General features: G+C 42.8%; 1 protein-coding gene across 6 annotated transcripts in view; it reads left to right on the top strand.

The window, feature by feature from the left end:
- LOC128830556 (tyrosine-protein phosphatase non-receptor type substrate 1-like) overlaps nt 1-11,230 on the top strand; it is a 30,123-nt gene extending 18,893 nt beyond the window's left edge. For 5 of the 6 annotated variants that reach the window (XM_054016418.1, XM_054016416.1, XM_054016415.1 and 2 more), the window contains 5 exons: nt 4,375-4,459; nt 5,858-6,220; nt 6,790-7,101; nt 8,191-8,286; nt 9,842-11,230. In XM_054016418.1, coding sequence (XP_053872393.1) covers nt 4,375-4,459; nt 5,858-6,220; nt 6,790-7,101; nt 8,191-8,286; nt 9,842-9,972 — 987 coding nt within the window. In that variant the 3' untranslated portion in view covers nt 9,973-11,230. Of the gene's footprint in view, nt 1-4,374; nt 4,460-4,949; nt 5,018-5,857; nt 6,221-6,789; nt 7,102-8,190; nt 8,287-9,841 lie in introns of those variants that run through there. The other variant, XM_054016420.1, reaches the window with a different exon arrangement.
- The last annotated feature ends 2,845 nt before the right edge of the window (nt 11,231-14,075 follow it).

A 14,075-nucleotide genomic window follows, 5' to 3' on the forward strand; every position in this document is an offset into this window, starting at 1 on the left:
CTTTTCATTTTCATTTGCATGAAGATAAATAAGTTTAAGGCTACCCTAGACCAGTGTTTCTCAACCTTTTAGATACCAGGGACTGGCTTGTTGCCTTCCTAAACTGTGTCAGGGAGATCTCAGGGAGCGGTGCCAGTCAACAGACCGGTCATTGAGAAATACTACTTAGACCAGGGGTTGGCAAACTTTTTGGCCTGAGAGCCATATCGGGGAATAGAAATTGTATGGTAGGCCATGAATGCTCACAAAATTGAGGTTGGGTGAGGGAGGGGGTGAGGGCTCTGCTTAGGGGCTGGGGATGAGGTGTTTGGGGTGTAGGAGGGTGCTTTGGGCTGGGACCAAGGGGTTTGGAGGGCGGGAGGGGAATCAGGGCTGGGGCAAGGGGCTGGGATGTGGGAAGGGGAGCAGGCTCTGGCTGGGGGTGTGGGCTCTGGGTTGGAGCTGGGATGAGAGGTTTGGGGTGCAGGAGAGTGCTCCAGGAGATTCAGAGAGTGGGAGGGGGATCAGGGCTGGGAAAGAGGATTGGGGCATGGGGAGAGGCTCAGGGGTGCATGCTCTGAGCAGCGTTTACCTTGAGCGGCTCCTGGAAGCAATGGCATATCCCTTCTATGCGTGGAGTGGCCCCTGACCCTGCTAGTGCCAGAGTGGGGCCATGCGACTGCTTCCGCCACATGGTTTGGCCCCCGACCCGGTGCCCCAGCTGGAGCGCCCGTGGACCATAGTTTGTCCACCCCTGGCTTAGACCAAGTCACAGTAAAATGTGTTTTCGATGAACATGGACAATCTGTGGCTTAACATTAAGGGCCTCCATTCAGAATCCTACTCGGTGTTCCAGGTACATTCCTAGTGTTGGAAAAGGGATTCATCCTTAGGAGTGAATTTGGCCCACTCTGTTTTAAGGCTACTTCAGGCCAGTTTCTTAAGACAGGCAGTTGTCTAATAAGTATGTCCTCTTGGACAAGCTTCACTGCAATGCAAAAAAAAAAAAAATGCAAAGTAAAAGTCAGCCCAGAGTGCAGTGTGCTTAAACAAACCCTTCAGCTGAAGTAACAGAAAGATACTGGATATGAATAACACAACTTCCGTTATATTGTGGGAGCATCGGTCAAAGAACAAAGCCTTTTGGGCTTGTCTACACCACGCAGCTTTTAGTGACAAGGCTGTGTCCATGCAGCCTTGTCACTAAAAGTCAGCGTGTGTAAACGCTCTTTGTCGGTACTTTGCCTGCACTTTTGCCGACAAAATACTTCCAGCCCTGCGAGTGGCGTTAGCTTTGTCAGCAGCCATGTTCACGCTGCCACTTGCATCAGCAAAACTTTTGTCTTTCGCAGTGTGAGCTTTTTAAAGTACACCTCTACCCCGCTATAACGCGACCCGATATAACACGAATTCGGATATAACGTGGTAAAGCAGTGCTCTGGGGGCGTGGGGCTGCGCACTCCAGTGGATCAAAGCAAGTTCGATATAATGCGGTTTCACCTATAACGCGGTAAGATTTTTTGGCTCCTGAGGACAGCATTATATCAAGATTGAGGTGTACCCATGAAAGACAAAAGTTTTGGCGACAACTTCGCAGTATAGACATACACAAATATTTCAACCACACATGGCCTTTTTGCCAAACAGTTTAACAGCAACACCAAAGATATATTTAAAGTACTCGGAAGCAAGGTATTTTTATGCCTAGTAAGGTACAGTCTCACTAGTAGCAGCAAGCAACTGTAACTTTCTTGTCTCCTTGTGGATCAACAAGAAGGCTGAATTCTGGCATAAATCCTGTTTTAATTTTTACTAAAAACTCTGTTTTCTTGATGTCAGTGAAGTTATTTGTGCCTTACACTGGTGAGAGAACAGAATCAAACTTCTCTTTTCAGTCTCTTTGTGGCTTAGAAAAAGGATATCATGCTTCTGCTTTTGTTTTATAGACTCTCCACAAGATACAAACTCTATGCGTATGTGGTTTGGTGAGCATGCTTGGGCTTTGGATATCTTATGGTGGATTTTTGAGGGTGTCCAACCAGGGCCGGCTCCAGGCACCAGCTGAGCAAGCTCGTGCTTGGGGCGGCAGATTGTACGAGGTGGCATTCAGCCCAATCCTAGGGCAGCACGGCCGCTTTTGTTTTGTTTTGTTCTGCTCCAGCTGCCCTGTAGGGGGCGGTGGTGTGGAGGAGGGGAGCGCCCTGCAGCAAGCCCGGCAGGGCATCCCACGTCCTTCCCTCCCAGCCGACCGCGGCGCGGAGCCCTCCCGGCAGCGGCTCGGCGGTTGGGGCCGCTGACAGCGCCCCACTGAAGCCCTGGCTGCCCCCTTCTCTCTCTCCCCGCTCTCTCCCCCGCTAGCCGGGGCACCAGTGCAGGGAGTCCCCCTGCACCCTGCTCCGGCCACTCTGCAAGTTTTTTTTTTTTTTTGCTTGGGGCGGCAAAAAAGCTAGAGCCAGCCCTGTGTCCAACATTATGTAGGTGAGAAAAATCAAACCAGTTACACCCACCACCGCAATTCTCTTTCCACAGACTGTCTTTAATGAAATCCTCCTCCTATACTGGGCTATGATCGGTGTTTTAAAGTAGCCAAGACTTTTTTTAAATTTAATTTTGACTGTAGCTAGTGATTGACAGGCACGATTACATTATTTTCCTCCTTGTGAAGGGAGAGGAAGTAAAACAGAGATGTTTGGGGTGGATAACCGAGGCACTTTCCTTTCAGCTATGTGCAGCTGTGTGAAGAATACTTAAATATCTCCCTAATTTCTTCCATGCAACCTGACACTCACCTAGGAAGAATTATTACTGAACCAACCTTTTCAAAATGGATGCCTATGGCTAGGCTCCTATGACCATACCTAGGCACCTAATGAAGTGGCTGGATTTCCAAAACTGCTGGGTGTGCACTGACTGCTTTGACACCAGCAGTGTCTATGTAGGCTTTTTGAAAGTCTTGGCCTAAAGTACCAGGCAGGAGGAAGTAAAAAAAAGTGCTCAAAACTCTGTGAAAGCATCTCCCAAAGACAAATACCAAATCCCTCAATATAAGATTTCCAGATAAGGGTAAAGATATAAATGAATAGCAAAATAAGGAGAGACCCACAAAGCTCACCCAAGCCTGTCCCAAATAAACAGGTGTAATCTAGGGCTAAAATGTTATGGGGGGGCACCCCAAGGTAGAAGAGGGAAAAAAACATGGAATAGAGGAGGGTAAAATATGCCCTGTAAGCCCAACGTCATATGGACCAAATGAAAAAGAGACTGTATTAATTTGTCTTTTGCTTTATACACAACAAATGTAATATGAAGGAACTACATGGGCCTGGTGGGGTCCAATTAACCATGTTTATTAAACATATACAACAGACCTATCCTAACTACATACACACCCTGCTGCTCTGGCAGGGCTCTGTGGCTTCTGAAGCATAGAGGGCCGAGAGGGCCACTAGAGTGCTCAAGAATTACATAAAGGGCTATTACTCAGTTCCTATACACTAGGCTATATGGTTGCTCAGAGGCTGCCTATCCTATTCCTGCTCCTTTGCTAAGTGGCAGCAAATTTCAGGGCTTTGTATGTCAGAGCAGAAATCGATGATGCAGAGTCAGGTATTTTCGTAGTGTAATTTGTTTTTGTATAAAGTCCGTTTCATTGAACTCATCTGAAGTTGACTGCCTTGGTAGTACAAAGCAGCTGTCATGGGCTCCTGTCTCTGTGACTCCCCAGAATCTCAGTACTTAAACACACTGTTCTCTGTCCCTCCCTTAAGCGCCGGGCCGTCTATCTAGGAAGCTCCCTAATCCAGCGCTCCTCACCAAGGATCACATGGCCTTGCCGAGTGGCCTGGCTTTTGTGTAGCTGCTCTGCAACCCAAAGGGACCCCAGAAGAGGTGTACTTGCTGATGAGAGCTACACACAGTCTCCTTAACATCTGTCTCGATTCAGTTGCCACATGGCATTTTTTAACTCTTTCTGTGGGGAGTATCATCCTAGGTCCTTGTGTGCCTCAGTGATGCATGATGACAGCACCTCTTGCCACGTCAATATCTGAAAATTAGCAGGTGGAGATTGGTGTTGGACCAGTTGCTCTAATATTCATTTCTATGTTAATCATTCCTTTCTAGGTTCCTAATAACGATGGCCTACCGCTGGCTAGGCTGGGCTGTGCAAAAGATCAGCATGCAAATTGCTCAGCTCCACCAATATCCTCTGCACTTGTTATTCTTTATATTACAGGAGCACTGACTTAACTTTGAAATTTCCTTGGAACTTGCAGTACTAAGTGCACTGTGGCCTCTGAAATCCTAACATGTCTATGATCCAAACAGATGCTGTTAATGATAATAAGGACCAGCACCTTGCAGGCAGGCGCTGGTTAACTCAACAGTGTTTTGCAGATGCTGCCCAGGGAACTTCAGCTGCCCAGAAGAGAGACTAAATTACTGGTGCTTTTAATGTTCATCTTTCTTCTTTGTCACTCAGGTAGGCACACCGACTTGTAGTTCTGTTCAATATCCTTGTTCCCAGAGCTGTGTGTTCTCTCCCCTGGATGGTGGTTGGGGTGAGGTAGGGGCATATCTTCTCTTATATTTATTATAAAAATGAAGGGCCAAATAGATCCCTGGATTTATCCCCATTGACTTCAGTGGAGTTTGATTGAGAATGAAATTGGCCATCTAGACAGAACTCTGTTGTCACCTCAATATTTTGAAAACACTCCTGCCTCTTTCCAACTGGCTTATTTTAAAGGGTTCCATTTGTTTCCTGTGTGGAATTGATCATGATGTGAACCCTTCAGAAATGTCTGTGCGCTTATTGTTGACTCTGCTTCTCGGAAGAGGTGAATCATTGAAAGCTGCTGTTACTTCACTGATTAATGCTGAAACCAAACTGTTCTGATTTTCCTTCACCCTTTCCCACTCCATCTACCAAAGCCCAAATAAGGGATCAAAACTCAAAATAAGAGACTTGAAAAAATTATAAATGCAGGAAGTTCCAAGTGAAGGAAGAATAACTTCTTTAATATAGCTTCTGTTTCAGGTACTCTCGCTTTTCATAATTTACAGCAATAAAATCAAGATGTAGAGTATGAAATTTGGGCTGTGTTCTGCTGGTAATTACTTGACTGTAAATACAAAGTAACTCCTCTAAAGCCAGTGGCGTTACTCTGGATTAATTCCAAAAGAAGTGAGATCAGAATTTGGTTTTTGTGTGCCTAAAGGAAAACTAAGGGACAGCTGAAAGATATGTCCCTAACCTCGGATATCTGCTACCTGATCTTGCAATATATAGGGGTATAGAAATAATCCACAGCTGCTTACAGTATTCAAGAGCAGATTTGAGCCCAAGCATGTAAGGGGCTTCTATACACTTATAAAAGAACAATCATTTGCCTCATAAAGGAGAGGTGGACTTGCCAAAAATGATTCTAATAAATCCAATTTAAGTTGCAAAACTATTTATTAACACTAGTACTATAACAAAGGATTAACATTTTCCCCAGATCCTCAGGCAGAATCCCAAATGAAGACCTCCATTCCTGTAATGGAGTCCGCTTGTGGCCTAACCTCCCTCCTCACCAAGGCCAGCTCCAGGGTATTGGCCGCCCAAAGCAGCCCAAAAAAAAAAAAAAAAAAGCCACGATCGCACTCTGCGGAGGAAGATCCTTCGCTCTGAGTCAGAGTGAGGGACCGTCCGCCGAATTGCTGCTGAATAGCTGGACGTGCCTCTCCGCAGTGGCCGCCCCAAGCACTTGCTTGACAAGCTGGTGCCTGGAGCCAGCCCTGCTCCCCACTCATCTCTATTTACAGAATGTGAAGGAGCTGTCTTATTCTTTAATATACGTGTAACTTACCTGTTCTGTTTTCCTTTTCCATTTAGGGCCAATGATCCAAACCACATCCATTGCACTGAATTCAACGATGGTCTCAGTGTTACAGGGTGAAACAGTGAAAGCAGTCTGTGCGCAGAACATCAATGAAACGGAAGGGCTCGCTATAACTCTGAGAAGAAACGGCAGCTCTGCTGAGCTGTGTTACATACAGCTTGGAAATTACACATTTTGGAGCAGAAATTGCACAGACCGTATGAATCTAGAATACAATAAACTGACAAAAGGGGTTTATGCTGTTATGGAGAGAGTCTCTGTCAAACAGTCTGGTGTTTACAGCTGCACCTTGGACAAGATACTTCCCCCTCCTGTGAGACTGCTAAGCCAGTCTCACATTTCCCTCACAGTGTCAGGTGAGCCAGGAGTTCCCTGTGTTCCATATATCCTAAACGCTGCAGTGCTCTGATATGTGGGTGAAAGGACAGGTTGAAATGCTTGTGTGACGTTCACTGCTGTGGAGTGTGGGCTGCTTTGTGATGACTAAGCTTTGTAATGACAATCTGAACCAGTATGGTTACTGGGATGGCTTCCCGTTCATCATAGTCCTTGTGGGGATGCATCAAAGGCTCCCTCAGCTCCTGTTTAACAGGTAACACCTCGTTCCCTGGTGCTCCCCATAAACACAGACACCAGTTCTGTGCACGTGACCTATTTCCCCCACCCCTGGGACTGAGACACTCTCTCTGATATGGCAGAGCAGTTCAGGGCTGTTGAGGAGGAAGAGGTGGCAGCACTCTGACCCTTGAGCCAGGCCACTGGAACCCCAGCTGAATGGCTTCACAGGGGACCTCCTGATTTATGTGACCCAGCCCTGGGCTATCCAGCAATGTCCCAATTTCACAGTGACTGGTAGCAGCTATGGGGCATTGTACAGGTAAAGAGTTACAGCGAGCAGTGACTAGCTTTCTTCCCTCTCTTTCAGCTCTTCCAGTGGTTGAGGTTTTTTTGGCCTCTTCTTCATCCATTGACAAGGAGATCACGTTAACTTGCAGTGCTTGGGACTTCTATCCTGTAGACATCCAGCTCTCCTGGAGTAAGGACAGCCAGTTGCTCACTAACTCAACAAGGAATGACTCTCTGTTCCACAATAGCAACGGGTCTTATTCCTATATAAGTAACCTTGTTGTTTCCAAACATGACTGGAATGAATTTGCCCAGTTTTTCTGCCAAGTAAATCACTCTACACTGAAAATGCCTGTTGTGAAAAACCTCACCCTGACCCAGTCTGGTAAAGGTAAATGGGTACTGTGCATTTTCAAGTTGTTTAGTAGCAGTGGCCATTCAAGATGTTCATCTGTGTTTGTGTCAGGAAACATGTATTAGCATTCATTTGTACACAGTGAAATAAGCCCTTTATTTTCATTGTTTACTCTGAGTTTGCTGAAGTTGACACTTGTTGGGAGAGCTCACAGAGATGGAGTAGTAAGACCAAGGCCCACATATTTAAAGATACTTCCACATTATGGTGCTCTGCCTTGCAACAAATAACTGATTTAGGAGCCTAACTCTCAATTTCAAAAGGGATATAGGCACTTAAGAGCCAAGATTCCATTGACAGTCCGTGGGAGTCACAGCAAAACACAATTCAAGTTTTAGGACAATACTCTGCCTCTAAATGGCAACATCTTTTAGTTGTTTAAGTTGCTATTATTAATAAATGAATAGAAGCCGGGTCTCCTGAATCCCACTCCAATGCTTTCTCCAGTAGGCCCTTGTGAAATTAAGGTCCTCGGTGTTTATCATTAGTGATCCCACTTTTTGTAAAGAGTAGGAACGATTACACTTAACTGGGTAATTACTAAATCTGATTGAAAAATTTTAGCTAAAATATTTTCTTGATCAAATGAGAGATTTTGTCCTAATGAAAATATGTTTGCAGGAAAATGTCAATTTCAGTAAAATGTTCCAGTTTTTTGAAGGGGAAAATTCTAAATCAAATGTTTTAAATTGACATTTTGCAATGTCAACATTTTCAATGTTTCAAAACAAAATATTTATGTTTTGATCCAAAATTTCAAAAAATTTTGTTTCAACGTCATGGAATCAATTTTTTTTCTGAACTTTTGTTCCCCTAGAATTTCTGTTATTTTGATTTTCATCCCAATTCAGGATGAAAACAAACATCAAACTATCAGAATTTCTCACAGGACAGAAATTTCTTTTCCCTACCAACTCTAGCAAATACATCCTGCCTTCCTAAATTCCCCTTGTAATTTTCTTCAAAAAAGTAGGGTTTGTTCCCTGAGGAGAAACACGGATGTGCACTCTTGAATAGCTGCTGAGCTTCCTATTGTGTAATTTACCTGAGTTTTGTTTTCTAAAGCAATTTCAGATTCCAACCTGCACTGGATCCCTGTCATACTGCTTGGTGTCTCGGCAATATTGGTAGCAATAATTGTGGCAAAGTCTATGAAATTAAGTGAGTATTCAGCTGTTTCTTTAGTCTTTTTTATTTACAGTTAATCTGATTAATTATAACACCATATAGGTGGCACCGTTGCCTTCTGTTTGAGGGAATCAAAACAACTTTAGTGTTTGTGGTTATGTTGCCTTCTAATGACTTGAGGCCTACCAAGTTGATGTAAGCCTTAATACTGATGCAAAGTCTTGCTTAACTCAAGTGATAGATTTCTGTGTATTTTGAACTGAAGAGTTGAAATAGAAAGAAGGTAAAAAATAAATAAAGATAATATCAATTTTTGTTAGAGTGGAGGTTATTGGTACTCATGCAACCCCTTGGTGCTCTCCTGCTCTGATGGACTGAATTATCACTTTTTCACTTCAGCAGCCGGCTGCCTGCTAAATACCGGAAATACCATTTCCGCAAACGTCCCCTAAAGGCTTCCAAAGCTAACAGGCTGCTGTAGAGCTTTAAGCTGGGAAAAAGCTTGATTATTATGAAACTAATGATGGTAATACCAACATTTAAAGAAACATATATAATATACAGGGAATGAGGTGGATAATGGGATATAGAGAACCTTTCACCTCTAGGTCACCAGTCTCAATTCATCCTTGGCCCAAAGTGACCCAGAGTTTTTTTCCAACTGAAAGGTGACCTGTGTGAAATGAGTTGTTGGTCTCAGTTCATTTCCCAGTGGGTAAGTGTTCAGATAATGAAAATCTTCCCTACAGTTGGTTTAATTGATACCTTTGTTGGCAGTCTGAGCAGAGATGCCAAGGTCTGAGTAAGCATAGAGACTCAATTAACCTTTCCCTGCAAGGTCGGCATGGAGGTCCATTGACAGGGCAGTGTAGGGAAGTCTGCACTGCTGCTGTCCATGCTGCCCCTGTTGTCTGGCTGAACAAGGGAATTCATGCCCAGGGCTGCCAGCCTTGCACATTTCATCATCGCTAAATTTGGGTGCTGATTTTAAAAGAAAAAATTGACAATGTACCCACAATGCTATACAATCGCAGCACACATCATGTGCAATAGCTTTCCCAGCTGTGTGTCACTTACGCATTATAAAGACATACACATGCACAGTGGGTGGAATACCAATCAATGTTGAATAAAACACTCCCCACAAAAGTGCGTGACACAAAAAGACATCTTCTGCTGGGGGTGAAATACGAGCTTTAGTTCCACCTGGGGGTGAAATACGAGCTTTAGTTCCACCTGATTAATCGTAGAGTTAAGGTTTTGCTTTGCATTAACGTTAGTGAGTGATGAAATTAAACAACCTCATAAAAACAAAACTGTGTTCCTACCCCAATAAGAGGATGTGTATTACCCCTCTGTGCAAAAAGATACTGTATGCATTGTGTTTTATGAAATATACTCCCTCTCGTGGGCGAATATAACCCAACATTAACACAAATGTATCACTGTTCTGTATAAATTAGAATATAATTTGTTAAAATATCAGTGACAGATCAATAATCAGTTCAACATTCCCAAACTGTGTTTTATGTGTATAAAATGCACTGTCTCTTTTGGAGCTAAGCCCAGTATTATCTCCCTGTTTTAGGATTCAAGTCCACATCACAGAGCTCCGCAGAAAGGAGATTGCCAGAGACAGCTGAGACACATCCTCCACAAGAAAGCCAGAGTGATACAATCTATTCATTGCTTACTCATTATCCAGAATCTACTTTATGAGCTGCTGTCAAGTGTAGTACGTGGGCCCTGAAATATAGAAGAAGAAAATGTTGCATTCTATTGCAGTCTTCAGTGCTGGATGTGCCTATCGGATGATTACCGACAGGAGTGTCTAGAGAAACAAATAATGACTTGCTCCTGGTAATACAGTACGGAAACCTAGAGCTGTTAAACAAGTGGACTAAAAACAGGGGCAGAGCAGTTTGCTGGACGCTCGTTGGAGTTCTCAGCGATAAGACAGTACTATGAAACAAGAAGACAGGTGTGTAATCTGACACATAAAGGGAATTGAAACACCCTGGGGATTTTTTAAAAGGTGCCCAATCTGAGGGCCAGGTGCCTTGGGGAGACGATGCACTTATCTGGAGGTGGAGCATTATGGGAATGCCATGAGGTTAGGTGATTGTATGCATCCAGCAGGACTTGATACTCTTCCTTTTGAGTCAGTATTGAACCAATATTCCATCAGAACAGTAGGGGGATGTTTTTGTTCAAGGTTCTGTTTTTCAGATGTCATGTTAAACTTAGGTACCAATCACTTATGATCATTAAATGCCAAATACATCATATGTAAGATCATGAGTGTTCTGGCTATATTCCTGTGTAACAGCAGCCTGTCGAAAATTCCCCATCTAGTTTAATTCAGATACAGCATGATGTGTTCTGTCACACATCTGCCATATTCCACCACAGAGGTGGCTGCATTTCAATAGCTAGCAAAGTGATCCTGCATGCAGTACAGTATATAGTTTGCAAACCACTTTGTGATGTGCTTGGGATGCTTTTTGGATGAAAGAAGAGCTAAATAAATGCAAAGTTTTATCACTGAGTGAAATAACCCTACACTTATTGTCTTCACAAACGTTACACAAATCCATACTCTCACCATATTTAAGTGTATTACTCTTTGCTTCCTCAGCCACACTTTATGAAAGACACTGATGATCTAAGTTGTTGACTTTCATAGAAAAAAATATCACCATGCAGCAATAAGAATGGCTATATTTTTTTACTATATTCTTACTAATCCTCAATTCCGTGTGTTCATACCCAGGACACTGGTATATTAATGCATTGAAATGACAATGTCTGAAATTTCTAGACTTGAGATCAAAATGGAGGTGTTATTGGGAAGAAAATGGTGTTGCGGGTCACGGCTTTCTGTTAAGTGTATGCTCACTTGTCCATAATTTGTTCTCATGTGTTGATTGTATAATTGTTTACAAATCATTAAAGATATTTAACAATGAAAGGTAGCTAGAAGGATGGATAGAGAGTCTAGATATCCATTTGTGTCAGACCCAATTATTTCAATTTTGTTTTTATTCGGTTTTCCAATGACCACTAAATCTGAAGTAGTAATTCAGATATGAGAAAGAAAAAAAATGGAAAGAGGGTGAAAAGAGCTAATCAGAAGTGAGGGGGTTTTGTAGGCAAATTGCTAGCTGCTCATAAGGTTCTGAATTAACAATATAGCTGGGTCACATTTTGAAAGCTTTCTTTTAAACCATAATGGATGGGATTTTAACAGCTGACTTTACATCCACTCCTGTTACTTTTAATGGGATTTAGGTATCCATATCCTTTAGGCAGCTTCAAAAATCTCAGCTTTAATATTGTTTTCAAATGAAAGCATAGCGCTCAGCCCTGCAAATACTTGCCATCAAGCATTGGTGCCAGTTGATTTACCACCAGGACAACTAAGATCAGAATCAGAATCAGGTTCCAGAGAAATAACACAAGTTTCTCTTTCTTTACAATCAAGAGACACAGAATACATTCAGGTGGCCAGATATTCAGTAAAGAAACATTTCTAACTTACTTAGAGATCAAAACTAATTCTAAGTGGCCCACTATCCTACGGTACCAGTGCTTTCAGGTTCTGCATTATGTTTCTCAACTTTCTAGAAACAGAAAGCTAACTTCAAAGGAAGTAATAGGGATTGGTCAATTAGGAAACAAACAAACAAAAACCCTAATCTGTATCAGTCTTTGCAGACAACTTCCCTAACAAAAGGATGTCCATATGAGGCACTGGGAAAAGGACCAGGATAGACAAATACCCCCAGAGGAATAGGGTTTGATCTGGAAAACAGAACCAGTAACCTCAGTCTATAGCATAAAAAAAGAAAATTTCTTTAAGAGTCTGTTTCAATGGTAGCTCACATCAGTCAGGTTAAAAAAAAATATTGAATAGGGGGAAATAGTGGAGAAATAGGAGATTTTATGCATGTGCGGTGGACGGTCAAGTCAGTAGAGAATACTGGGATGCAGTTCATAACCAATATAACTTGCTGGATATTTATTACCAAATGACCCTTTGATAATCTTCCTGGGGCTTCTTGGCAGAAATGTCACACAAAAGGAAGCGAAGAATTAATCTCTCAGATGTTAGTAGTTGCTCAGCTAATCACAGCTTTTCATAGGAAAAAGAAAAAATAGTCCAGCCATAGAGGAATGGTTCTAAAATATATTGGAGGTGGTTGTTATGGAAAAGTTAATGCACCAAATATGTACTCAGCAAAATACACAGATGACAAATAGATACTTAGATATTTGGTTACCATTTATTTAATATTCAGACAAAATACATTCATGTTTAAAACAAAAAATCAGCACATCTGTTCAATTTTTTAAAAATATTAACATGTGATAGACATACCTGGACTGTTAAATATGGGTAATCAGAGATTTCACTCAATTTAATAAAATCACTAGAAATGACATGTCATTGACATTGTAATGGTGCTTACTCTGTAACGTAGTAATACCCTGTTAAACAGAGAGATCTGATTACAATATTCCTGCATAATGTGTCTCTCAACAAAAACTCTCTGTTGTAATGACTATCATTTTGTTTCTGATATTTACATGGCAAGGATTTGTAAACCTGCCAATACTTCCTAAATATATAAAGAGTTAAAAAAAAAATCAAGGGGCTCAGAGTTCAGCCTTCGACAATTCTGCACAAGGACAGTCATCTCTTTCCCTGACAAAGGTGACTTAAAGACAAAACAAGACAGAGTCTTGCAGGGACCGCAAGATCTAGTGATGTGTACCTCAATTTCTTGTTTCACATTTGAGATCAGAGCTCACCCCACGCAGAGGACCATACACCCCTTAAGTACTTGAGGAGGGGGAAGTACTTTTGGATTGGACCTCAGAACAGTGGTAAAATTCATTGCAAAGCTGCAGCAAACAGGTGAGGGGAGGAGTCATTGCTGGAGGTCTGATAAGGCCAGACTGAATATTTATTCCCTGAAAGGTTGAGTGGAAGATTCCATACCAGTAATAAGAATGACCTGTTATTTCTTAAATATATTGATCTACCTACTCCCCGAAGAACACATTTTTGTGTGTCTCAAATGGCAGCACTATATCAGCAAAACCTTACATGACCCTTACATGTAGGAAGTTGTTAGCCTGCAACAATGTTCTGTCCAGTGACACTTATAAAACATAAGGTTAAAAAGTGTTGACGATGCCCCTTCACTTGTAATCTGCATGATGTACCTGGCCCTGGGCTTCTATGAGAGCTGGCCAAAAAGTTTCTGCCAAAAATATTTTTGACAAAACATTGGGGTTTTGGCAAAATGAAAATTTTTGTGAAAACCCAAAACTTTTCAGGCAAAAACTCAAAATATTCTGGGGGTTTTCGGGTTTGTTTGTTTTTTCATGGGGTGTGCAGGGCAATGGGGAATCAAGCCCTCCATCTTTTTTCAGACTGCGTCTGCAAACCTATCTTTTCATGCCTGTCAATACGTTTTAATTGCTCTTTCCCGCTGCTATTTAACATATCATTCCTTAGCTCTGCAGCTCTGCTATTTAATTCTGAAGCATACTTTTATTGGCAAGACCATAACCAGTGTTGGGCTCTGAGCTTGCAATCAGGGCCGGCTCTGGCTTTTTTGCCGCCCTAAGCAAAAAAGCCACCCGCTGTGCCCCCCCACCACTACCACCACGCTGAGCCCGCCAATGGGCCCGCAATCCCCGACCGGGCCGAAGCGCCGGGAGTAGGGCGGCGAGCCCGCTGCGGCTCCGCTCTCCCCGGCGGCCAGAGCGCCGGGAGCAGGGTGGAGAGCCCGGCCGGGGCTCTCCGCTCT

The sequence above is a fragment of the Malaclemys terrapin genome, chromosome 1 (assembly GCF_027887155.1).
Source record: "Malaclemys terrapin pileata isolate rMalTer1 chromosome 1, rMalTer1.hap1, whole genome shotgun sequence".
In the NCBI taxonomy this organism is placed as follows: Eukaryota; Metazoa; Chordata; order Testudines; family Emydidae; genus Malaclemys; species Malaclemys terrapin.